Source organism: Prionailurus viverrinus, chromosome B1, assembly GCF_022837055.1.
Source record: "Prionailurus viverrinus isolate Anna chromosome B1, UM_Priviv_1.0, whole genome shotgun sequence".
NCBI lineage: Eukaryota > Metazoa > Chordata > Mammalia > Carnivora > Felidae > Prionailurus > Prionailurus viverrinus.
Window position 1 is genome coordinate 92,533,093 of NC_062564.1, and position 25,761 is coordinate 92,558,853.

The 25,761-nt window shown below is 36.7% G+C and overlaps 1 protein-coding gene across 2 annotated transcripts in view; it reads right to left on the minus strand.

The window, feature by feature from the left end:
• Positions 1–3,165: 3,165 nt before the first annotated feature.
• Positions 3,166–25,761, minus strand: part of PCDH10 (protocadherin 10) — a 62,427-nt gene continuing 39,831 nt past the window's right edge. Inside the window, exon 5 of one of the 2 annotated variants that reach the window (XM_047854844.1) lies at positions 3,166–3,581. In XM_047854844.1, the coding sequence (XP_047710800.1) occupies positions 3,514–3,581 (68 nt within the window). In that variant the 3' untranslated portion in view covers positions 3,166–3,513. Of the gene's footprint in view, positions 3,582–25,051; positions 25,598–25,761 lie in introns of those variants that run through there. The other variant, XM_047854846.1, reaches the window with a different exon arrangement.

Genomic DNA, 25,761 nt, shown 5'->3' on the forward strand with positions numbered 1-25,761 from the left:
TTAGACAAGGAGATCTCTAAATCCCATTTTACTGCAGCATATTCTATGGAACTTTATTCTATACTATTTTGTTCATGTCCAGTATTGTGACCATGAAGTTCCTACCTCATTTTGCACACACACACACACACACACACACATATGCATACAGAGTCTGTATGAATTGTAATTTAAAGGTGTAGCAAAAGCATACAACCTACAATTTAAATCTGCTCATCTTTTTCCTCATTTCTAATATGTGTAATACACGCTTTGTTTAAACCACAAGGATACGTGGTTTAAATGTGAGAGAAATATATATATCTTGGTTTATATTTAAAATTTGGCACGTATCTATTTGGGGCATTTCTAATGAAACATAACATGCTTAATTGCCTCATTTTATTTTTTCTTCTTTCCATATTATTTTTTTTAATTTTTTTAAATGTTTCTTATTTTTGAGAGAGAAAGAGCAAGCAGGGGAGAGGCAGAAAGGGAGGAGATACAGAATCCAAAGCAGGCTCTAGGCTGTGAGTTGCTAGCACAGAGCCCGATGCGGGGCTCGAACTCACAGACCATGAGATCATGACCTGATCTGAAGTCAGACACTTAACCGACTCAGCCACCCAGGTGCCCCATTCTTTCCATATTATTTAAGGTAGCTGATAGCAGGGGTCCATATGTCAGAAGTTACTTTTAAGTTTCAACACTCACTAGCCTTATAATTAAGAAATAATCAAGTGTACATGCTTCTCATAGTTTCATCATCTGTAAATTGATTAAAAATATCACTTTTTCATATAAATGTTGTGATGAATAGCACAGTACTTGTCACAGATGGAATATTTAAGAAATATTCGTTTTCATTATAACTTTAAAAGCATCATAGTTTTGATTTTAATGTGAGCCCTATAGGTTTACCTTGGTTTGTGCAACAATTTGGAATTGTAAAAAATTCATGGTAGCGATCGTTTATCACCTTTATCAAGAAAAGATTATTTATAACACCCACCAATATAACTTAGAATATAACTATTCTCCATCACTAATAACTAGAACCATTTTAGTAGGTCCTTCACGGGATTGACAGAGTTTTTTTAGTTTGTTTTTTATGCTAATCCAGAACTTCCACTCAGCAAGGAGTTTCACATGAATTTATGGAATGAGTATGCCCCCCACCCTGATCATAAAAGATTCTCTCTAGAAAATGAAGATTGTTTTCTTCTTTAAAAAAAAAATAATGTTTATTTTTATTTTTATGTTTGAGAGAGACAGAGAGAGAGGGAAGGAGAGAGAGATTGAGGGAGCGGGAGAGGAGCAAAGAGAGAGGGAGACACAGAATCCGAAGCAGGCTCCAGGCTCTGAGCTGTCCCCACAGAGCCTGATGCGGGGCTTGAACTCACAAACCGCGAGATCATGGCCTGAGCCGAAGTAGGACGCCTAACGGACTGAGCCACCCAGGCACCCCGGGATTGTTTTTTTCTTAAATTATTCCCAACTCAACTTTGATTCCTGACCTTAATTTAGATATGAGAACTGATTTGAGTCTCCAGATCAACTTCAGAAATTTACCTAGGTCACATGATTTTCAGCAGTAGACCTAGCAGAATCCAGTTTGAAATAATTTCAGAGGTATCCTGCTGATTCTTGCACACTGTGTATTTTCTACAGTATCAAAGTTAAGAGTGGTACTAATCTAATATATACATTAAGTTACATGTCATATATATATATACACACATATATATATTTTTAAATTATAGCGCCAAAGCTAATTAATGATTATGTTTTTCTCAACTACTGCTTGAGTTATCATTTCCTTTCATATATATTTTGCAGATTAATCAGTGGTAAGCTTTGCAAAATGCCAAACACAGTACAATTCCCTAGCTGTATTGAACACATAAATACTCTATTCATCATCTTCTCAATTCTGCTTGAATCAGTATTAGTATCAAAGCGTCTATTTTGTCCAAAGTTTTGCCCCCCTCTTGCTCTGATTTCAATTATACTTTCTTAGTATCTCTGCACAAGCTAGAAACACCAGAGTTTAGGCGATTTTCATCTTCAATTTTAAGACATATTTCCCTTTACTGACAAAACCAGATGAGATGAATATTTCATTCTTCTGTTTGGATTATAATTTCAAGAAAGAATGTGCCCTTTAAACAGAAAAAAAAAAATCTTTATTCATGACTGCTCCAAAGAACACTTCTAAGATGTACTTTTACTTAACGCAAAGCGGTTGGGATATTAAAAATGAGCAGTGCGTACTCTTTCAACATAAAGTTAGGGTTTTTAGATTCTCCTCGTAAATAAACATAGTATTGATTTTCAGGTTTGGAACATAGAAAATGCACTGGTTTCCTTTTATGCTTTTATCTTCCTGCTAGCTGTAAGGAAGAGTGTGGGCGCTTTAAATCCTCTTGATGTGTCTGTCACTGGCACAATAAACTCCCCTCCTGTGCAGAAGAGACCCGTGTCTGTCACTGGATCTCTACGGAGGTGAAGATTGCCAAGTGGGTTTTCTGTCGACTTCCGAAAATGTAACCTCCTCATCTAGGCTGCCATCTCTAGGGTGACAGATTGGGTGGATGATTCCATCATCTCATCATACTATGTTTTACCATGTGGGGCCAGATGTCATCTTTGGGGAAGAGAGTTAAAGCTTTTGTCAGAGAGTATTTCTCTTGTTTCACTTAACATCTACTCACCTTTTGGTATTGAAAGAATAAAAAATACAAACTGATAAGACTATCCCCAGGCAGAGTTTTCGTGCTACCCAAAGCAGTCTTGGCAGTTATGAAGATCCTTCAATAATCTGTCAAAAACTGACATCACTGTGTAAAGAGCTGTTCATTTCTATATCTCATTTTGGATTGATGTACGTGCACTTTTATATCCTTCAGTTCGATATAACATTTGGCCTTTCATGTTCTCAGTTTAAGCTACAGGGAATTCAAAGCTATTTCAAAGCATAATTATATCAATCTGCATATAAAAGGCTCTATGTCCTACAGAGGGTTCGATGGAAAAGCAAACTCTTTCAAAGAAGAAAATTAGAAGTAATTCCCACAACTAAAATTCACAAAAGTTAATACATTTTTCATCTGATGAGAACAGTTTTATTTTTTTTAAGCCAATAGGAGTTTAATCAAGAAAGTGATGGGGACTTTTGTGTGAGGTAGGGAGGAGAAGAGGAAGAAAGGAGAGCAGAAAATTGGAGAGGAAGGCAAAGAAACGATGCATGTACATTATACATATTGTTCGATTATACACATCACATCAGAAAACATCAAGAATTCATATTGCTGTGGCAGACAATAGGATTCTCACTTCCATATTGTATTAGTTATCTATTGCCGCATAACAATATATTCCAAATTCAAATTCGTATGATTCAAAATTCTTAGTGCACTTTAACTGGGTGTCTCTGACTAAGGTCTCTTCTGGGACTGCACTCCAGATGTTGGCAGAAGCTCTGGTCTCCTTTGAAGATGCCGCCTGGGGAAGGGAGTCTGCTTCAGGGCTCACTCATGTGTTTGTTGAGAGGCCTTGATCTCGCGCCGCGTGGGTCTCACCACAGAGCTGCCTCCAGATCTCTGCAAGCAATCCAAAAGAGAATGAGAGCGTGTATAAGAAGCTTCCCAAGATGGAAAACATAACCTTTTCATAACTTAACATCAGGACCACATTCTGTTTCATAGAAGTGGGTTCCGTATCTCAACAAGCTTCAAGGGAAGGGGGGTACTCAAGCGTTCAATACCAGGATATGGAAATCACGATGGGCCATTCCAGGGGCTGCCTACCCTGTGTATATACATCCATGTGAAGTTGCTTTGGGCACTTTTTTTATATTACGAAAGACTTTTCAAAATAGAAGTCCTGTGAATATGGTTTTAACCTGAAAGTAAATGTGACTACACAAATTTATTTTTTCCAAATATTTGCTCTCCAAATATGATCTTAGTAGTTTTCAAATGTTTCATAACTTGAAAATCACAAGTACAGTTGCTTCAATCTTTAAAGTGACCCTTTTTAATCTTTTTTTTTTTTATCATCACATAAGAAAATTTTTTTTAAAAAAACCTCCCAAACAAAATTCTGTAAATTCTGGAGCTAGCGAAATACTTAGCACCGAAGTTATGGAGCATATGGTTATCCTAGTCCCAAACAGTAAAATGCGTCTGTCTGTGCCAGCTCTTCATTACCGGCTCATTAACACTCAGGTGCCAATTGCTGGTGGCAAAGGCAATACCCAAATGGCCTAGTTTCTGTCATGCACAGTGTAATTACATTGACCTCAAGTACTAAAGCTCGCAAGTTGCCTGATACGATTTGGACACTAATTTCAGGCACTATTCAAAGTAGAATAATATGGTGAATAAACCAACGTAATAAGAGAAAAGCACTATGAGGTTTCCAGTTATTTTTTTTTCATATGTAAATGTAACCTTAAAGACAGTCGACTGTTCTGTTACATACAACAACACATAGGACACGTTTGGCTTTAACATTATTGATCTAAAATTTTGTTAGATCTCGAGATAATGATAAAGTTGTTACAAGCCAAAAGTGAAAACTAAGTTGTTGTAATAGTCACGTTTGGGAAAATAGAAATTCCATATCATAGTTTATAATCTCACTCATTGATATGTAATGGGAGCATTATTTATATCTTATTTAAATTATGAATTCCCAGGGGGGCCTGGGGGGGCCCAATCGGTTAAGAGTCTGACTTCGACTCAGATAATGTTCTCATGGTTCATGAGTTCGAACCTCACGTTGGGCTCTGTGCTGACAGCTCAGAGCCTGGAGCCTGCTTCGGATTCTGAGTCTCCCTCTCTCTCTGCCCCTCCCCACTCTCACTCTGTCTCTCTCCCTCAAAAATAAATAAACATTAAAAAAATTTTAAATATTAATTTAAATGTGACCAAATGTAAAGCAAATCTATATAATCCTAGCAACCAATAAATATGTACTTCCAGCAAGAATTACACCATCTCTTAATAATCTAAGAGCAGATTTCTTCATCACTTTCTGTTTCAGACTTTGCTATTATGTGCAAAGCTTATTTTTAAGGTTCCAGTTGAAAAGAGAGAGGGGATGAATTCATGCATGAAACTTAACTTTTTATAAAACTTCACAGAAACGAAAAGAACATTTTATATGGAAAAATTTACAAGAACAATTCAAAGACAAAAAACAAAACAAAATAAAACAAAACACCCACTACCAACAACAACAGTGAGAAAACAACCGTAACAAAATTTTGGAAGTTTGGAAGTGGACCACCAAAATGTTATCGACTTACTAGTTTTGAAAGTGTTTAATTTTGAGCTGAAAGTTAAGAGTTTAAAGAAAAAAAATCTGATTTATCCCACAGAATATTCCAAAGTCTCAGGAATTAATAGAACAAATTAGTTCTGAAGTGGGAGTGAATATAAAAATAAAAAGAAGGATCAAAAATGTCATTTAGAGGCAATTAGACTCCCAGGTTTCCCTCATCCACTGTGCATAAGTAGGTGATCAATTATCCCCTCTGGTTAGAAGACAGGAGATTTATTCTCGAAGGAGGTTAAAACAGAGGTGCCTACATCAGAAGACAGCAGGTACAGTTTAATGTGAGATCATCATACCCAGAAAACTTAGGATTTTGAGTATTCCAGACATCTTTCCCCAATTAACTTTCAGAATGCATGTGCCCAGGCAGAAGACCCAAAAATACTTCCCTGAATATCTCTAACTAGCCTAAGAAGAAAAATATACTGAACACATTTACACTGGGATTTCCTTAACTAAATGATCCAGCAAGATCACCCTATAGACAAACATATTCAACAAGTTTTCCACACAAACCAGTTTTACCTTCAGCAATTTTGAATACTGGTTTTTTTTTCGATAATTTATTGTCAAGTTAGCTAACATACAGCATAGTCTTGGCTTCAGGAGTAGATTCCCGTGAATCATCACTTATGTACAACACCCAGTGCTCATCCCAACAAGTGCCCTCCTCAATGCCCATCAACCACTTTCCTTTCTCCCCCAACACCCATCACCCTCAGTTTGTTCTCTGTATTTAAGAGTCTCTTATGTTTTGCCTCCCTCTCTGTTTGTAACTTATCTTCCTACTCTTTTTTTTTTAAGTTTATTTATTTTTGAGAAAGAGAGTGAGTGAGAGCAGGGGAGGGGCAGAGAGAGAGGGAGACAAAGGATCTGAAGCGGGCTCTGTGCTGACGGCAGAAAGCCCCATGGGGGGCTCAAACCCAAGGACTGTGATATTATCACCAGAAGCTCAACAGACTGAGCCACCCAGGAGCCCCTAGAGTACTGTTCTTAATTATGGGTACACAGCTAAGTGTAAATGTCACCAGACATCTGCAAAAAACCCCCACCATAATTCCTGGAAAGAGATATTATTCAGGGAAAATGAAATGAAATATAAACTATCATCACTATTTTCAGATGAATAAGAGAAAATATTGAATACATGAAAAGAGTTCAAAATACCTTAAAAAAGAATTTTGGGAAAACATGAAGAACTTTTATACTTAAAATAATAAAATAATGAAGTTAAAAACTCTATAGAAGGTTGGAAGATAAACATAAGAAAATCACTGAGAAAGTAGATTAAAAAACTGTAGAAAGTAGGGAAGAAAACATGAAGAATATTGGTAGGTCAGTAAAGGAGGTTCTATATTCAAATAATAAAGGATAAAAAAGATGAAAAAAATGGAAGTAATGATGAAAGCAATAATTCAAAAAAAAAATCCAAAACTTGAAAGGCTTGGGTTTAAAGATTGAAGAAACTTAATAAGTGTCTGCGATTCAGATGGAAACAGGTCCACATCAAATTACATGATATTATGAAATTTCAGAACTTGATGACAAAGAGACCCTCCCATAAGAATCCCATAGGAGGTGGGGGACCTATGTTCATAAAAAGTTTAGTTTAGTTTTACTTTGGAAAATTTTCTACTTTAAAAAAATATATAGAAAACCTTTCAAAGAATCAAAGCTTAATATCTGACAAATTTGGTTTGAATCTAGTGACTGAGACCTACATCCTTCAAGGGGTCTCAGGGATTTTGGTCCTCTGAAACAGCCTACTGTTCATTCTTGCAGTATGACCAAAATTAAGCCCAATATATGTGTTGTCTTGACATCTAGAATAACCAGGAAGACTTGAAACAACCTAACTCCAAGTTTCTGTCTCCATTCTGCTCCCAAAGATGATATTCCCTAGCAGGACAACCTACTGGCCAAAGGGCTCAGGTGAAGGTGGGTGTCAGTTCCCTACTAACTTGCAAAACAAGCCAATTCAAAAAGCCTATCCTATCTCATCAGAATCAGGGAGCACCTCACCCTCTTGATGCTACAAAGACCTGCCTCCATGACCCCTGGTTGTTCACTCTGTTCCTGAGTGCAGCCCTGTGAGGCCTTGTGCAGGATCCTTCCTGCCACCTTCCACCCCAGGGTTGTGATTATATGAGACTAACAAATTGCTGTTGGTCTATTCTGTCCTATGTCAGGTGCTACATAGTCTCCAATTCCATTACTCTGGAGCAGAAATTTTCCCCTCACCAATGGAGTGATTAGGAGGCAAGTTAAACACCTTAAACAAGATGATCCAACAATGACCCAGTCAGCTTGAATTAACTTCTCTTGGATAACTAAATGGTTTCATGATACAGGGAAGGCTGTCTGGGACTAAACTGCTTGTTACTGGTGGACTTGCACTTCAGCCTACTGGACCCTGTGTTGTCTTTAGTGGGTATTTCCCTCCCTTTCCACCCCAAAATGCTCTTGTTCTAAAGAAGAGAATTGTGGTTAATTCCCTATACCTCAGCATGATGTTTTGTCAGTTTTAGTCTACATTTGGCAGGTGTCTCTAGGACCTCTGCCTGTAAAAGCAGTGATAACACAGCACCATACCTGGTCTTCTGGTTCTTCAGCTCTACTTACCAAGGAATAAGCTAGAGCTCTCTGGTCACTGGATCTAACTTGGGAATCATTACTAGCTGCTTGGATAGCCATCTGGACATTACTGTGATTGCACACCATCAGAGGGATTCCAGGGATGGCTCATTATGTGGTTCGTGGAAAAGAAGGACATCACTACCCTACAGAAGATTAATCATGGGACCTAAGTCACTTAATAAGTCACTTAATAAGAGTCGCTCAGGCAATGGCAGCTACCTTGCCCATTTCCTGTGCTACTGTTTCCCGTGCTGCTATCCCAAGTATTTTCCTGATCTCCAAGTGTAGGTATACATGTCTGGCAACCCATGGACCAGGCACTGATGAAACAAAAAAAAAAAAGGAGGAAGAAGAAGAAGAAGAAGAAGAAGAAGAAGAGGAGGAGGAAGGAGAAGGACTTTATAAAGTCCAGGAGAAGAAGGGGAAGGGGAAAGAGCATTGGGTACCCAGTTCCTCCCCAAACAATGGAAGAGGTAGCACAACTGCCTTCTCAATGAAAAGGCCCTAGCAGGGATGACTGGGTGTCTCAGTTAGTTAAGCATATGACTTTGGCTCAGGTCATGATCTCACAGTTTGTGGCATTGGGGTCTGTGCTGATAGCTCAGAGCCTGGAGCCTGCTTTGGATTCTGTGTCTCCCTCACTTTCTGCCCCTCCCCTGTTTGTGCTCTGTCTCTTTCAAAAATAAATAAACATTAAAAATTAAAAAAAAAATAAGATAAAAGTCCATAGACAATGTGCCTGGGCTTGTCTTAGTGCTGCTGGCTACTAGCATGCCAAAGGGCTTTCTAATCATAGGGCTTGACTGCATGACTAGCACCATAGACAGGAGGATTTTACTAGAGGTGAACCCTGACCTTAGGAACATCGTTTAACTCTGGAAAAGGAGATAGCTGTCTATAGGAGTTGCTGGGCTGCCAGGTTTTTCTCTTCCCCTATGCAGAAGGTCTGCACCAGGTTGTAAGTTTCCCGTGGACTTCTGATAAAGGAAACTGCTCTCCTTGGCCTTACACTATATACCATTAGAGTGGTAGTTCTTGGCCACCCACTGAGCTCTTCTGAAAACGGTCTCTCACAGACCCTGCACATCTATTCCTCCATACCAAGCCAACCATTACGCCTTGGGTCGTGGAGGTAACATGCTCCATGCTTTGCACGGCTCACAAGCTTTGCACAGTTATCAAGCCTTCCGTTCTACAAGCTGGAGTCAAATCTGACCCTCTGACATATCCCATCTGCAGGGTGGTGTAGCCCCACCTCTCCTCAGTTCCTTGACACATGACATGGTGGTAGAGGAGATCAACCCTCTCCTAGACCCCTTAGCCACATGGAGAGCCCCTTAGGAGCAACCGATTGAAAAATTAAAGGGAGTTTATATACTTTATGGGCCATATTGCCACTCTTCTCATATATGATGGAACTTGATGGAATGTTTCTGGGTTTCATTCTTTATTAAGGATGTCCTTGTAAAACAACAGGATCTAAGGGTCAGCCATACATCAGGTAGTCATCTTAGCACCACATACCCTGGCCAGAAAATGGCTCCATACGTACATATTCATAAACTCTTGGTGTATTACATAAGAATTGCTTCCTTTGAGGTAAAGCACTCTGGGAACCGCTTGTCTCACAGAGACCCAAAATATAAATCAAGGTAACAGATGTCACTACCTGTACTAAAGCCACAATTCAAGGCTTTGCCGGTATACTCTTCATCCCCTTTGGAATTTCAGAGATTATTGATAGTGGCCAAGGCATTCATTTCACTTCTCAAAACAGACAATGTTGGACTCTTGAAGAAGACATTCAATACAACTTCCATGCCCTCTATATACCTAATGTCCCCTTCAAAGAATTCCAAATAGAGCAAATAACCCCCCATGATTGCCACAGATATGGTTTAGTCTCAATCCACGTGCCATGGGGACATGCAGTCTCTATACTAATGCCACCAGCTTCCTTAATTTCCTTTACTGGTCATAAAGGGAAGACCTCTAAAGTTCATGTTTTCAAAGGTCACCTCACTATGTGGCCCTCTGTGTTGGGGGGGGGTGCATAGCTGATGTATTAAATTAAAAAAATGCAGTTTATGATCTGCTGAATGAGGAGGCATAAGTCACCCATACAAGTTTGGCAGATAGCTCCCTTAGCATCTGAGCTCCCACTTTGGGGAAGTAAAACCCAGGATTATTTTGATCAATAACACAGTTTCAATACACTCACACAAAGGAAATAAAATCACAAGGTTTAGTAGTTACAAATCTCAGGGTGGGGGGCAAAGAGCCAGGGAAAGGGCAGTCCCCTGTCCCAGGCCACGAGTAAGGAGACAGAGAGCAGGGTAGTAGGCACCTATAAGGTGGTTGGGGTGGAGATTACTAACTTTTCACTGGCTTGATTCTAAGTGGTTATTCTAAAAGGTGTCCTGGGAAAAGCAAAGCAGGAACTTTTGATGGGAATCCTAAGCTCAGGTCCTTATCTAAATGTCCAGACTCTGGGTCTATGCAGGGTTATCATACTGTGGAATTCTTAGACAGCAACTCAAAATAGTTCTTTTTCTCATCACACTGCCTCTTCCTCCAGGTCAAGTGCCTACTTCATGTGTTGGAGAGGTACTTCTCTTACCTAGAAATCTCAGTTCATCACCAAGATAAAAATTGATGTCAAGACATCGGGGAGTCAATTTGATATGAGGACTAAAATTAAAGCTCAATATTATGTGGTGCCTTGACATCTGGCCTATCTTAGAGTGCCTTGAATGGTCTAATCTTACCTCCCTCATTCCCTTCTGGAAAGGGAGATCCAAAGAGCCGAACAGCTCTGCTGGACAGGGGAACCAGGCCCAGTTCATTCTTAAGTAGTGAGGTTTCATTTCCCTGCTAGCTCCACTTAATTCTCCCTGGTCACATCCTCCAGCAGGAACCAGAGAGAATCCCTCCCTCTTGATACCAAAAGAAAGCCTGCCTCTCACGGCCCCTGGTAGTGTCGCCCTGTGTTTCGTGTGATATCCTTCTTCCCTAGCCTGTGAAAATAATAACTCATAAATTGTTGTCAATTTCATCTGTCTGTCCAGTGTCAGATGTTGTATGTTCTCCATCCCCATAACCCTAGGATGGAAATCTCTCCCTCTCCAACAGGGTGAATAGTGGATGACTAAAACCACCCTTTATCTAACTTCTTTTTCTTTCAGTATTTCACTAAATTAGTTGAACTTAGTTGACGATGATTTTATAAAGTCCAGTTATTCAGACCTATTCTTGGTGAAGCGGCAGTTGCTATATGGGATTTCTCTGGGAGATGTACTCATATTTGTTTGACTTTAGTTTTGCTTATTCACTGCCAACATAGCATGTTGTTAAGAGGAATAAAAATGCATATGTTAAAACAACATTTTATTCTAAATATAAACCATAAAAGGACAGTCAAAACTGTCTAGTTTCTTAGGCCACATTTCATGGTGCCTTATACATGTGAACCATCCTTAGAAATGAGCATGTGGCATAGGGGGAGCATTGAAATTTAAAAATATGAAGTGGAGTTCTAGATGCTATAACTTATTTTTATATTTTTTAAATATAGTTACTTCTAGGATTTCAAGTTAAAATAAGACACAGGGACTAGAAATGCAGCCTGGCACAGGTGAGGAATTCAGTCAAGAGATAGGGTTCAGGCTTTAAGTTCATGGTTATGCTCTGCCATCATCTGGTCTATATTGGTCTCATTTTCTTCATAAGTAGGTTAAGGACCAGAATATTTTCAAAGACTTGCTCTGCACTAAAAGCCTATTATTCTGTGGGACCCACTTAAAAAGAAATAAAGCATAGAAAATAACATTCATTGCTGATAGTAGTTGATGAATAAAGGTCAAGCACCATGAAGGTGTTTTGATTAAAAAAAAAAAATCTGCTGAAAATGTTAGTTGAACTTAGATGGAAAGGAAATATAAATAAATAGATTTTATGATTCTTATAACTTTATTTTTATTTATGTATCTTCCTCTTCATTATGTAGTATCATGCATGAGTCGCAAAAAGAGTGAGAGGGTTTTTGACTTAATCTGCATCCTTTTTAAATTAGTCAAGACCCCTTTTGGCATATACACTAGCCAAAGTTGCACAAGGGAAAAAAAGAAAACCTTTAAAAATATTTCTAATTTACATATTACATATGTATTACATATTACATATGTAATTATTTCTACATAAACATAATGAAAAAATTCAGGTTAAGAGACATAATTTAAATGATTCTAGTTATATTACTACATGGAGAATAAACTAGAATACAGTAGAGAGACTACTTTTGATATAAGGATAAAAATCTAAAATTTTATGGTATGTTTAAATATAACTCAGTTCAATTTCCACTTGGATAGCAAGCATAGCAAAAAATTGAATGATAAAAGGAAATTAGCAAACCCTGCTACAAATAAGATTACCTTTCTCACAAAGCTTTTTCTTTCTTTTATGTTGCCTTATTTAAGTACAGCATGATCCACTCAGGTGCACACAAAACCCCCGTCATAGTTACTTGTCCCTCTCCTTCATCAGTCAGGGAGCAAGTATAATCTGTTTTCTGAAATGTCTCCCAGTTGTGTCCTTCTTCTTCCGTTTTTACTAGTCCAGACTGAAAGTTAATTGTGCTCACTTGCTTCTTAGCTAAAGATTTACAATAGATCCTGTTATCCCAATTTCTTTTTTTTCTCTGTTTTTTTTTTTTTTTTTAATTTATTTTGAGAGAGAGAGAGAGAGAGCTGCATGAACAAGGAAGGGGCACAGGGAGAGAGAATCTAAGGCAGGGTCCATGCTCAGCACAGAGCAGGAGGTGGAGCTTAATCTTATGACGCTGGGATCATGACCTGAACCAAAATCAGGAGTCAGTTGCTTAACCCACTGGCCCCCCCGTGCCCCCCCTTTTTCTTGTTTTTAATGTTATGAATCATCTCATAACATTATCTAAATTAGTAATGCTTTTACATTATGTGCAGCATTTATTTTCATCTTTTCATTATTATTATATCTAATACTGGAATAGACTCTTCTAGAGTGCCAAAGGAAGTATTACATTTAAACTAAAACTGTGCTTCATATGTAAACTTTAAAAATACTAATAGGGGTGCCTGGGTGGCTCAGTCGGTTAAGCGTCCAACTTCGACTCAGGTCACGATCTCGCGGTCCCTGAGTTCGAGCCCCGCATCAGGCTCTGGGCTTATGTCTCGGAGCCTGCTTCCGATTCTGTGTCTCCCTCTCTCTCTGCCCCTCCCCCATTCATGCTCTGTCTCTCTCTGTCTCAAAAATAAATAAACGTTATTTTTTTTAAATAAAAATACTAATATACTTTGTTCACTTCACCCAATTGATGTGCGATAGAAAACACTCTTCCCACCTCAGCAGCAATACTCTTGACTAATAATCAGTGTTGTAAACTTGCCATGTAGCTTTATGAAATGTTATGCCAGTGTCACCTGATTCTGCATGATCTGTTCACAGTATTCCCAGTTTCTCCCCTGTACTGGTCCGTATAATTGGAAATGCATTTTCTTAAGATGATTGAGACGCCTTTGAACCCAGTAATATTTGCACACATTGCCATGTAAATCCATACATCCTTGTCAGAGAAACAAGGCACACAAAGCAAGCATCTACAGAGGCATTCCAATGAGATAGCTTGGTATTCTTAGATTTTAAAATAAAATTTATATATCCTTTCTGTGTTTGATTCCTTTCTAGGGTATACCAGGTCGCTTTACCTCATTCTTTATTGTATTTTAACTAGAAATACTCAACCATCTTTTATTTTCATTACTTTTCTCCTTGTTTTAACTTATATATGTATACGACCACATGAACTTTGAAAATCATAACTGCTTCTCAGTCTTTTAAAACTTACTGGAGAATGAAGGAAGACAATGGTTATATTCTCTTTCCTTCTTTTTGGCCTCACATTTCTTACTTTCTCTCTCTAGTTCAACTTTACTTGGTACATTTTATTATAAACATTGTGTTGTCTCTTTGTGGTCTTTGTCACCCAGTATAAAATAAGGGTTCTTATCAGAGAGTGGCAAAAGAAATTGACTATTGATTGCCCACCAGTGGAAAAGCCCATGGTAGGGGCGCCTGGCTGGCTCAGTCGGTTGAGTGTCCGACTTTGGCTCAGGTCGTGATCTCGAGGTTCGTGAGTTTGAGCCCCGCATTTGTATCTGTGCTGACAGTTCAGAGCCTGGAGTCTGCTTTCGATTCTGTGTCTCCCTCTCTCTTGCCCCATCCTTGCTCATAGTCTCTCTCTCTCCCTCTCTCTCTCTCTGTCTCTCGAAAAACAAATAAACATTAGAAAAAATTAAAACAAACAAAAATAAAACCAGAAAAGTCCATGGTAGCTTGTTGAAGATCGACCAGGTTTTCTGATAGTCTAAATATTAATTAATAAATGGGCACAGAATGTGTGTGTTTGCATATAGGATTATTCCCTTCATGTATTCCTCCATGAGTGTCCTTTGTGTTGCTTAATACCTCTCTCCGTCTCACACACACACACACACACACACATCATCAATTTTGAGAAAAATGTATTGCCAGAAAACCTTGAAGTTGGCCATTCTCTCCATTGTTAATTAGGAAACACAACTAAGAATATAAACACTCTCACACTATGAGGATACAATTCAGTTTCAGGCTTATGCAATTCACCACACCAACGCTTGTTTTCTTCGCTTTTTTCATGATTAAAAGAAGAGTCACTCACAATGATAAAGGGAAAAAGAGGATGGTGACTGTGTTCCAAATTAGATAATTGCAACATTCATTAAATGTTTCTTACGCTCAGGCAGACTGGTTGAGCAATGACCCAATGATTAGCAACTGCTCTCAAAGAAAAGTAAATATGTAAGATGAAACAAAACAAAAACTGTCTTCAATTACACAATATTCTCAATAGAAGTTTTTACATGGATTGATACATTTCTTTTAAAATAGAAATGCTCCCTCTGAGACATTTAGTCACAGATTAATATGAACTGCTTTATTTGATAAGTTTAAAACCCTAGCTTTCAAAATAAGGAAATAAAAATTGCGATTGATTAACAGAGAAAAGCGGAAAATAAAATAATTTTGAACAACCCGAGGACAGCTCTAGAGAACCGGGTCTGCCGAGCTAAGAAATTACAAGTTCAACAAGTCTACATTTAGAACCACCAGTGAAAAAATCCATTTGATAGAGCAGATACTAAGTACTGCAGATTTACAGGGCACCCTTTTAACTAATCCTGATGTAATCTTGATGTTTACAGGTCATGTTGTAGAAATGAAGAAAGACATTTCCAAGCTCACCAGGTGCTTGCTTTCCAATAAGGACTATTTGAAAGGGGGAATTTCCCAACAAGTGAAGTCAGACCAACAAGCAGATCCCAGGCCCTCACCAGACCATGTCAGTTATCAGAAGGACAAACTGTTAATATTTATACTAACAGCCAGTATGTTTTGAGGGATGTTATGGAAACAAAGGGGTTTTCTTATGCTCTCTGAGACCCCAGTCAAAAACAGAGAAGTAAATGAACTATTCTTTTACTTTCTGAAATTTCTCTTATCAATATTGAGGCCCACACTGAAAGGACTGAACCTGAATCTCAAGGAAATGCCCTAGCTGACTTTCCTGCACAGACAGCAGCAACAGAATCTTAAAAGTTGTGGCTCAGGTGGTGGACTTTATTCTGCTTTGGCAAAAAATTAACCCTCATTGTCAGACTTTTTTGTCATCCTGATGTTCTTGGCACATAGTAATTGTCTGTTCCTGATTCAGAAAAAAAAAAAATAATAATAATAATAATAATAAGATAGGCAAACAGTGGTTTAAATCAAACAGTTTGGGGCTATGGGAGACCCAAGATGATAGTTTACCCTGGCTCCCTAGTAAACCCCAACTTTGGATTTTTGCACTCCTTTATCTGCCATGGTGCATTTAAGAGGACTCAAATTATGAATAGACATTGGTATAGCAACTTCTATACAATTGAGAAAACAGTTTACTACCAACATCTAACCTGTCAGATCCATAACACTGGAAAAACTATTTTTGTTCCAAGAGGCCTCAGACTTAATCCTTCTGGTCCTTTTCAGCACTGGCAGCTGGACTTTATTCAACTGCTACTTATTATGGGTTATTGATATGTATTTCTTATTTTATTTATGTTTTCCACATGGTTTGGAGCCTCCCCCTGCCACAATGCTGATGCTCTCGCCATGGCAAAGAGATTATTAGAGACTGTGTTTCCCACTTGGGGCATACCTTCCACAATCTCCAGTGATCAAGGCACCCACTTCACTGGATAAATCATATAAGCCTTAATGAAAATCTTGCAGACTTCTTGGAATGATTGCTGTCCTTATTATCCTCAGTCATCAGGCAAGGTCGAGAAAACTAATGGGATCCTCAAACTGAAAATCTCTAAACTTGTTGGAGCTACTGGACTCCCTTGACCTAAGGTATTGCCTCTGGCCTTGCTGACTGCTCGCAGATCCCTTTCGGGAAACAAACTAACTCTACATGAGATAGTCACCAGTAGACCAATGTCTATTGGTATACAACTTTCTGCTGATCCCTTGTTGTCATGATAGTATGACTCGTTACCAAAAGTATTTCATGTCTTATATTAATATATATTAATAAATATGTCAATAATGTATTATTTAGTGTCTTATATGCGATCATTATTTAACATTTCTAAGTATCAACAAATTAAAGAAGACTTCCAAGTCTTGGGATCCAAGATCTCAATTCAAAAGATTCTGTTTGTTGGTCATTGTCTGAAGCTTAGTGACTGGGTATTCTGGAAACATCAACCTGAGCCCCACTGGAAAGAACATTACTGAGTCTTCTTGACCACTGACACTGCTGCAAATCTAGAAGACACTGAGTCTAAGGTACACATCTCACAGCTAAAGAAGGCTTTACCTGACATCTTGGCCTGTACAGAAGCTGAAGACCCCCAAATCAAACTGACGAGGAATAGAAGCAGCTGACATGAGTGTAGGCTCCTTCTACCCAGGACACCAGATCCACATTTCATACTTTAACTGAACATGAAAGCTTTTTTTTTTTTCCTTCTCTTTCTTTCCTTTACTCTGACATTGGTCTGGAAAGATACACAACACCCCCATCCATATTTCCTACACCAATGCTAATGGGGATGAACTCGTCAATCTTGGAAGTCTCTTACCAAGTTCCACTTTTATGATCAGAATATCCAGTGCCTTGTTTTTTTTCCCTTTCTCCAATTATAGCTGTATTTAAGCAGTTTGACCCATATACCTATGTAAATCTTTGTACAATCCCACTCCCACATTGCCATGAGCATCTGGATCAGATCTGCCCACTAAGAAATCTCTTCAGCAGCACCCATCTTTGCAATCTATTTCAGACAATGAGATTTACTTTCTGAATGTGCTGAGAACCTCGTTGACCCCTGGGTTGAATGGGGTAAATGCATTAATCTCTGTAAACGAATCCATTAACAGAACCTCCTTAATGGGAATGGTTTGTGCCCTAATTGGCTTTGTCTTTGTCTATGATACTTTTCATTCTTCTTGGACCTGAATACCTAGTTATGGCTGGTACATAACTGGGCCATGCCTCTTGGGTTATCCAACTGTGCCTCTAATTTTCCACAAACTAAGATACTTCGTGAATTGACTCCCCTGAATTCATGCCATCCAATTAGAAAGAACCTCTCAGGAGGCACTAGTGACTCAGGATTTGCTTCCTTTGGCAGGGCCATACTTCCTTGGCCAGGAGTAAATGTAAATGAGAATATGATGGGAAACCTCTCCCTAATTCTTGAAGATATTGTAGAATCTGATGCTAAAACAATAGCTACCCAAGAAAAATTTTTAGATGTTTCTGACCAAGGTAGTTCTTAAGGACAAGATAGCTCTTAATTACCTTTTTTTTAATTAAAAAATTTTTTTTATTTATTTTTGAGATAGAGAGACACAGAGCATGAGCAAGAGAGAGGCAGAGAGAGAGGGAAGGAGACAGACAGAATCTGAAGCAGGTTCCAGGCTCTGAGCTATCAGCACAGAGCCCGACGCGGGGCTTGAACTCACAGACTGTGAGATCATGACCTGAACCGAAGTGGGACACCCAACCGACTGAGCCACCCAGGCGCCCCAGCCCTTGATTATCTTTAAGCTCAGCAAGAAGGTATCAGTGCTATGGCCAACACCAATGTGCTGTACCTGGATTAATACTTCTGTGGAAGTTGAAACCTGGTTATATAAGATCATTGAGCAAGCCACTTGGCTTAAAAAGGTGACTCTTTTAGGGGGGTCTTTCTTTGACTTTTTTGATTTTGATTGGTTTGGGTTTGGGGGACCATGGCTCCAAAGTGCAGGCCACACGTTAAAAACTATCCTGCCTATTATAATCATAATAATCTCCCTAGTGCATTGTATTCTCTCAAAAGCCTTAAATGTATGTTCACAGCTGCTAGCCACCAAGAAAATGATGTCCCCAAGACTGGGATTTCAAAAAAAGAAGCAAAGAGAATGATGAATCTAAGGACTATGAACCTGGAACAGTGACCTATGGAAACCACACAAAGAAACAACAAAAGCTGCGAGTGGTAGCCGAGAGGGGTGCTAATGCCTTCAATTTTGATGACATATCTCAGTCAAGCTGACAGTCTGATCTAAAGGAAGGAATTGTTGAAAAGGAAACCACACATCCAAAATGGAGTTGCTTCTGCTAGGCCCGCATTGCCAAACAGGGGCTTTATTCCTAACCTAATTGTAGTTTCAACCTTCCCCAGAAATGCAACCTTAGTCAGTCTGGAATTCTCTGCTCAGCACCAGTGAAGTAATCCACATAATAAGTCCCTGTTAGCCCCCAAAGGGAGGCGATCTTACCTATCTTGCCTGAAATAGTCCTTTATTTGGTTTATGATTCCCTTGTTCTGGATTTATGAAACCTTTCCCTTTCTGTAGCCCTTTGGAGCTCTTTTCTACTTGCTAGATGAGATGTCAGATTTCTGAATTGTTCGATAAAGCCAGTTAGAACTTTAAAATTTACTCAATTGAATTTTTGTTATTTAACACTGTCCAGATTCATTTTATGATATATCATATGCAAAAAAATATGATTCTGTCAATTATTCAGTAACTCCAACAAACATTTATTTGCATGGAAATAGAAAGTTATTCAAAAAGCACATCGGGGGTCAAGGGGGAAATATCAGGTAAATATATCCTAGTGCAATCATACATATATATTTTTCAATAGTAGGGATAGAGGGCTATTTGAGAGTTGCAAAGGGGGGCGAGGGAAACGACTGGAGCTCAGCAGCTGTGAGTTTTACTTCCTGGACTCCATACCACCAATAAATAGAGAGGCAAAGGTGAACTGAGCTGATGAGTAGATACCAAAGGCAAGTTAACTTTCATCTTGCAATTTTGCAATCAGCGCTGGTTAAATACAACTCAGAAGCAGACTAGAGTTTTGAGAAAGGAATGATTTCCATTTGTTGCCTGTATTCCATACTTTTGAGAATCAAGAATAGCGACAAAGTGATGAAAAGCAATATTAATAATTAAATACACCACTTAATGTGCGTTAGCATTGTGCTATGCATTTCACACGTGTCAGTTCACCTAATTCTCATAAGAATTTCACAGCTAAGTGTACTTCGTATTTTACAAAAGTAAAGATCAAAATTCAGATGTGAGATAACTTTTTGAAAAGATCTCCCCTGACTTTCTATAGCATTAAAGAAATTTAAATTTGAAATAGTGATCATACGATGCGGTGCTTTTCAAACATTTGGGTAATGATTCACAGCGAGAAATATATTTCACATTGTGACCTATTTTACACATGTATCGGAAAAAAAATGTTTCACAAAGAACTATTTGTTTTTACCATGAGTGACGTGTTTTCATACTCTTCTACTCTACTTTTTTTTCCTATTCTATTTACTTCTAGTTTTATTTTTATGTTATCGTCTTAATACACTGAATTACTCTTGTGACCCACTATTGGGTTTTGACCACAAATTTGATTACTTAATTATTTGACTGTTGAATTATTTCACATTTTCCTATAGTTTCTTTGGTTCTCAAAGCAAACTAGAATTTTCATGAAGGCAGATATTACTATGCATTCCTACCTCTCCTCATTGTTGGACCTTAATAGAAGTGTGTAATTTAATAAAATTTAATTTTTACGTCTGAAAATTCATAATCTTGGTTACATAGAAGAGTCCATGATATGATTCCCAGAAAGGGTAAAAGTAAGGGACAGGAGGGACAGGTCTAGGGGAACAAAGCAACTTGTAACTATCGCTGTTAACATTCTCTTGAGAATCATTCCTGTATATTTTTATTAGTTTTTTTTTCCCACCATAGGGCTGGCTTTATTAGACATAAAGAGCAAGAGAAATACCTAGTCCTATCCCTATCCCTTGTTGCTTCATAAAATGAGTTTCTGTCCAGGTATGTGTAGTTTGAACTCAAGAAAATTGGTTACGTAAACCACACATTAGGTTACAAAGCACACTTTTCTTTTACCTTTTAGTTATTTCAGAATATAAATTTCTGTAAGATTTGTCCAGATTATTATCATTATTAAAAAACACTATACCTTAATTTATGTTTTCTTCTTGGAATATGATACCCATATGAATTTTATTTTTTTTCTTATGTGTCCATTGATTTTAAATATGAAATAATTTGTGTCTAAAATTTTAGATAAAATATTTTCCTTTTATTGCTCGAAGGCACTCATATCCTGTGTCAAACATCTACATTATTCCTTGTGGGCCCTTGGTATTACTACAAGTCAAAAAACTTAAGAAGAAAATATAACAATAGGTGGAAAAATATATACATTTAAAATATTCATTGTGGGTATCATGAGAATCATATAGAATTAAATGCCTACTTTCAAAAGTGTAAATATCGCAAAATCCTTTAAACCTAGCATATGTTTCTTCGAATGAGACTCAGTTTTGAACAGATGTCCCCTTAGACCTGTTATATTAAGACTGAATTTACTAAATCAGCATTAGTTGTTTTTAAACTTAGGGCCATATTTTGCCACTGATTTTTATTCAAAGCTCCCACGGGCGTCAGTGGAAGATCCATGCATGGAAAAATGGCATAATATGTATCCTAGTTTTATTTATTTCATGTGTATACAGCAGTATAAAATAATATATTACATTTACACTCACTTTACTTATGTATTATTATAGCATTCACAGTAACAAACACTATAGTTAAGATTTAAACTCATCTTTTGTTATAATACCCTGTTTTCACTCACAGATAACTGTCTTGAAAATGTGTTTAGAGCTGAAATTCCCTGCTTACTTTCAGCTCTATGATGTACGGATGTATTGGAAGTCTGAGTTCTATCGTTCAGAAGCTTTTGAGTCTCATGCGAGATTTTAATATTTGCGTCAATAATGCAAAAATTGCACGCAACTCAAAAACGTCTGAAGTGTAAAACTTCAAACTAAGCATGTGACAAGTTTTCAAGAAATAAAAGTCATTTTTCTAATTTTACAAATACTTAAAAAATAACAGTGGTTAGAAATACATGCATGCACACTAAAGATATTAGAATTTTAGTCATATTATTGCCTGCAATACTCTGGCGGCACCCATCTCCCAGCATTCTCATAGAATGCTATAATCTAAAACCTATGCCAAGTTTTAGAAGAAACAAAAATATTCTATTGAACAGTAGCTTCACAAATTACTGTATAAGGATTTTGTTCGACCTAGCAGAGGGATAGTCCTTGAAGTGCTAACAATATATATAAAATAATTTTACTACTCCATGGCATAAAAAATATGGAATTTTGTCATTTTCTGTTTTTCCTTGTTAAAAAGGAACATAAAAAGGATGTTAAGTGCAAAGCCTTTACCACTACAAAATTAGAGTTTTGAAAAAGATAAAGAACCCAAGAAATTGCAATATGAAAAATATAAGATTTTCAGAAAAATTATCAAGTATACCAAGATTTTAAATGTTTTTGAGTTCCTCGGGTATTAAAAGCACACATAGAAATATGAGGGGGAGAAAGAAAACCACATGTCATGACAAATAACAGTGCTATGATCAGTCAGCACCGTAAGTAATTTTCTTTATGCTGCCTAACATTTGCAACATTCTGAGTCAGTAGTCGTATTAAATATTAATTTTACTCCAGTAAACTATTTTTGTAAAGTTAAAACGGCATAATTAATAGACAGTTATTAAAGTTTATGTTGAGAATTGTGAGGATGTTTTTTCTTCCTCTTATTGAAGAAATAAGAAGGTTTCTACAGTACAGGAGATCCGGCGGCAAATTATAACACTATTAAGAAATGAAACAGGAGGAAATTAAAAGGAAACGGGAGTAATTAAAATATTTAAATCCTCTACTATAGTACTTAATTTGCAATGTTTGATAAAGGCATTGCATTTAATATCTTCAAAAAACAAAATATACATATTTCTCAATAGTTCCCAAGAAAGATGATACACTTAGAGTGATACCATTATATCTGTAAAGTAATTATGATGTGATACTTAAATATTGATTTAAAATGATTTCACAAAATTATGTTTACAAGATAAGAATTAGAATTTTACACGTGGAGGAAATATTTCTAAAAATTGTCGTTTGACATACCTTTGAAACGTTAAGACACTGTTTCCACAGGAAAATATTTTGACATTTTTACTACTTTAGAACGAACCGTGTTTATCAAGGAGTAAATGTCATGATCATTCGTTTCTGAAGTAATTTATTGATGAAATGTCATCTAATAATTTAGATAGTATTTTTTGATATGTATGAAATTATGTAAGACTGGGCATTAAGATGACTGGATTAAACAGAAAAACTATTCTAAAATTCCTTTTCGTGGTAATCTAATACATGTTTTTTTGTAAACCTTTATTATTGATTGGTTGCTTTTCTATTTTATAGTCCCCCTCTCATTGGTAGAAAACATCCTAGCCAATTAGCTAAAATTATATCATTACTCTCTGGTAACTTCTGATTTATTCTGGATACAATACATGATTAATAACTGTTTAGCATTTTAGCAAATTCTATCTTTCCCACAAATTGGGCAAAATTTTCTTGTTTTTGTTGTTTGTTTTTGTTGATTAATGATATGATTTAATAATTAGAATGTAAATTAGAATAACTGTTACTATGATATATAAAAACCGAATGCGTAAATATATGGCATAAGAAGTTTGTTCAAGGGAGATGATATACGATGACATAAAAGTCTAAATAATTAAAGAAACCTTCTTAACATTGAATGAATGAATATAAACATAATACATGGAATGAATATAACCTTACTTTTAATGCATGTGATAAGGCAGATGGATGTGTGTTTTCGGCCATAATTGGAAAATGATGAATGAAAGGTTTTAATTAAAGCAGTGATTCAACAAGAAAATCATTTTCTTGTTTAAAAAGCAATTACAACAAACAGACATTTTTCCAGCTAAATTATATAGAAACATATCCTTATTAAAATAGTCTATCATTCAAAATCTTAATGAAGTAGCGCCAAAAGTTTGAGAAAATGTTACTGCTGCACTTTTGTGAACGTATGTGCTTTTGTGTCATATGCGATGGATTGGTTTTACGTGTTTTTAAAGGGTCCCCAAAAGACTGGAATATTACACATACTTCAATAGATAAAATGATTGGGATTACGACATATTAATCTCTGTCATTTGGTAAGTCAAATGAGTGATGCCAAGATATCACTCAAATCTACATATCAAGGTCCTCTGAAAATATGTATGCATTTTATTGTTAATTCGAAGGAAAATATTCCCATTTACATGACCATAAAACTAGGTGGGAAACATTTGTTATGTGTTAAGCTTTAGTCTGCTCTTTAATAATATAGCACAGCTCAAACTATCACTGAATCCAGAAGATCAGTTAGCAGTTAAGGTAAATGTGTCAAAATTGATCTGTAATTTGGATTGGGCAAACATTTAGAAATGTTGAAGGCTTTCTTAGGAGGGAGCTTTGAGAATTCTGTTTTTTGCTAAGATTATCTCACATCCTCTGATTTTTTTCTCTTAATTTCTCTCTTAATTAAGCAATAAAAAACAGCTGGTAAAAAGAAAACTATGTAAAAGAAAGGAAAATACATCTAAAGGAATTTAATAATTGACTACGTGGACATGAAAATAAAAGGCAAGCTTAACTTTTCAAGGCTGACTCAAAGAATTTTCTCATTAATAAAACACTGACTATATTTAAGCTATAAAATCTTCACATGTAAGATAATACTGAAACAATAATGTACCATATTTCTATCTCCAAATTTATTTAACTTATTTTAAATTTAGAGATCACTTATATCTTATAGTTACTCTTTACCAGTTCAGATACTTATATATCTCTATATGTTCATATAGAGTTATAAATAGATTTTATATTCATGTGTTAGTAAGAGTCACAAAACTATGTAAAACTATGTAAAATAAAATTCTGTGTGAGTTATACGGTTGAGGACTTCTTAAAATAGTAATCTCAATTACGTATTTTACACCACAAAATGTACAGACACCCAGTGTTTGTTTTTGTTTTTTTTTCTAACAACAAATACAGGTGGATTTATAGATTCTTTATAAAAGCTTTAAATGATTCTAAATTCAAAGCCATAGAAATAGAATCGAAAGAATGTAGATTGTTAGATATTCTGATATTACATATTCAGTGCTCTTCTGATAACATCGACAGCTATATCTTTGGCATTGAAAATTCAGTACAAGTTCTTGACAAAATTGTGTAGCTTAGAGCTTCATTTTCTTTTAAACAAGGAAAAACAGGGTTGTATAAGATGAAAATTGGGAGGAAACTATTAATGATTATTCTTTTCTTAGTAAGTTTATCTTTGGGACCCTGAATTACCTTCACTTTACTATATGATGTGGACTGTATGAATCCATTTAAAAACCAACTGAGTTGTACCACATTTTAGGAAAATTATATAATATAATATATATATTTTATATTTATTTAGAAGCTTTGAAATAGTACAGTAAACACTTTGCAACACGGTGTATAAACTACAGAATGTCTTTGATATTTTGTGGGTCTTCAGAATACAACATTTTTTATAACCCACAGGTGAAAAGAACATAATCACAATCTGTCTTGTAAAGTTGGAATAGTTTGGGGAACACTTGATCACACAAAAAGAATATAAAACAGTCAAGTTTAAAACAGTGATATTGCATTTATAATGCACAAATTTCCTTTATCTTTATGACTGGCTTCTCGTGGTGAATATAAACATGTAAAGGGCTCAGTGACATTTGGAGAGAGAAAGATATATAGTGCTGTAAACAGGCACACACTGATCGGAGAGGCAAAAGCAGTTGCCTCTAAAGTTTCTACAGTTCTGCACATTTCAACTCATTTCTCAGGCCTGCTGAGAGCAATTAGGTCCTATAATTGGCCACGATGACTCCGCCGGCAATCTAGTACTCGGTTACACACAACTAACTGATGGCCAAGATAATGAAGTTGAAAAGTTGATGCTTTTGTTGGTCGACTTTGTGCAAATCATGCTGCTTCAGGTAAATCCTGTAGAATTGACTAGCATATCCTTTTCCGTGCTGTGAAAAAGAAAGAAAAATACTCTAAGAAAAGGAGCCTGCGTTTGGGAGTTTAGAATTGCACGTTACTGGAAAAGAAACAAATACAACTGGAAATAAGTCGTCTCCCTATACCAGACCCACGTCGTGTCAGAGTATTTCAGTGTTAGCCTTGGTTTCTAATT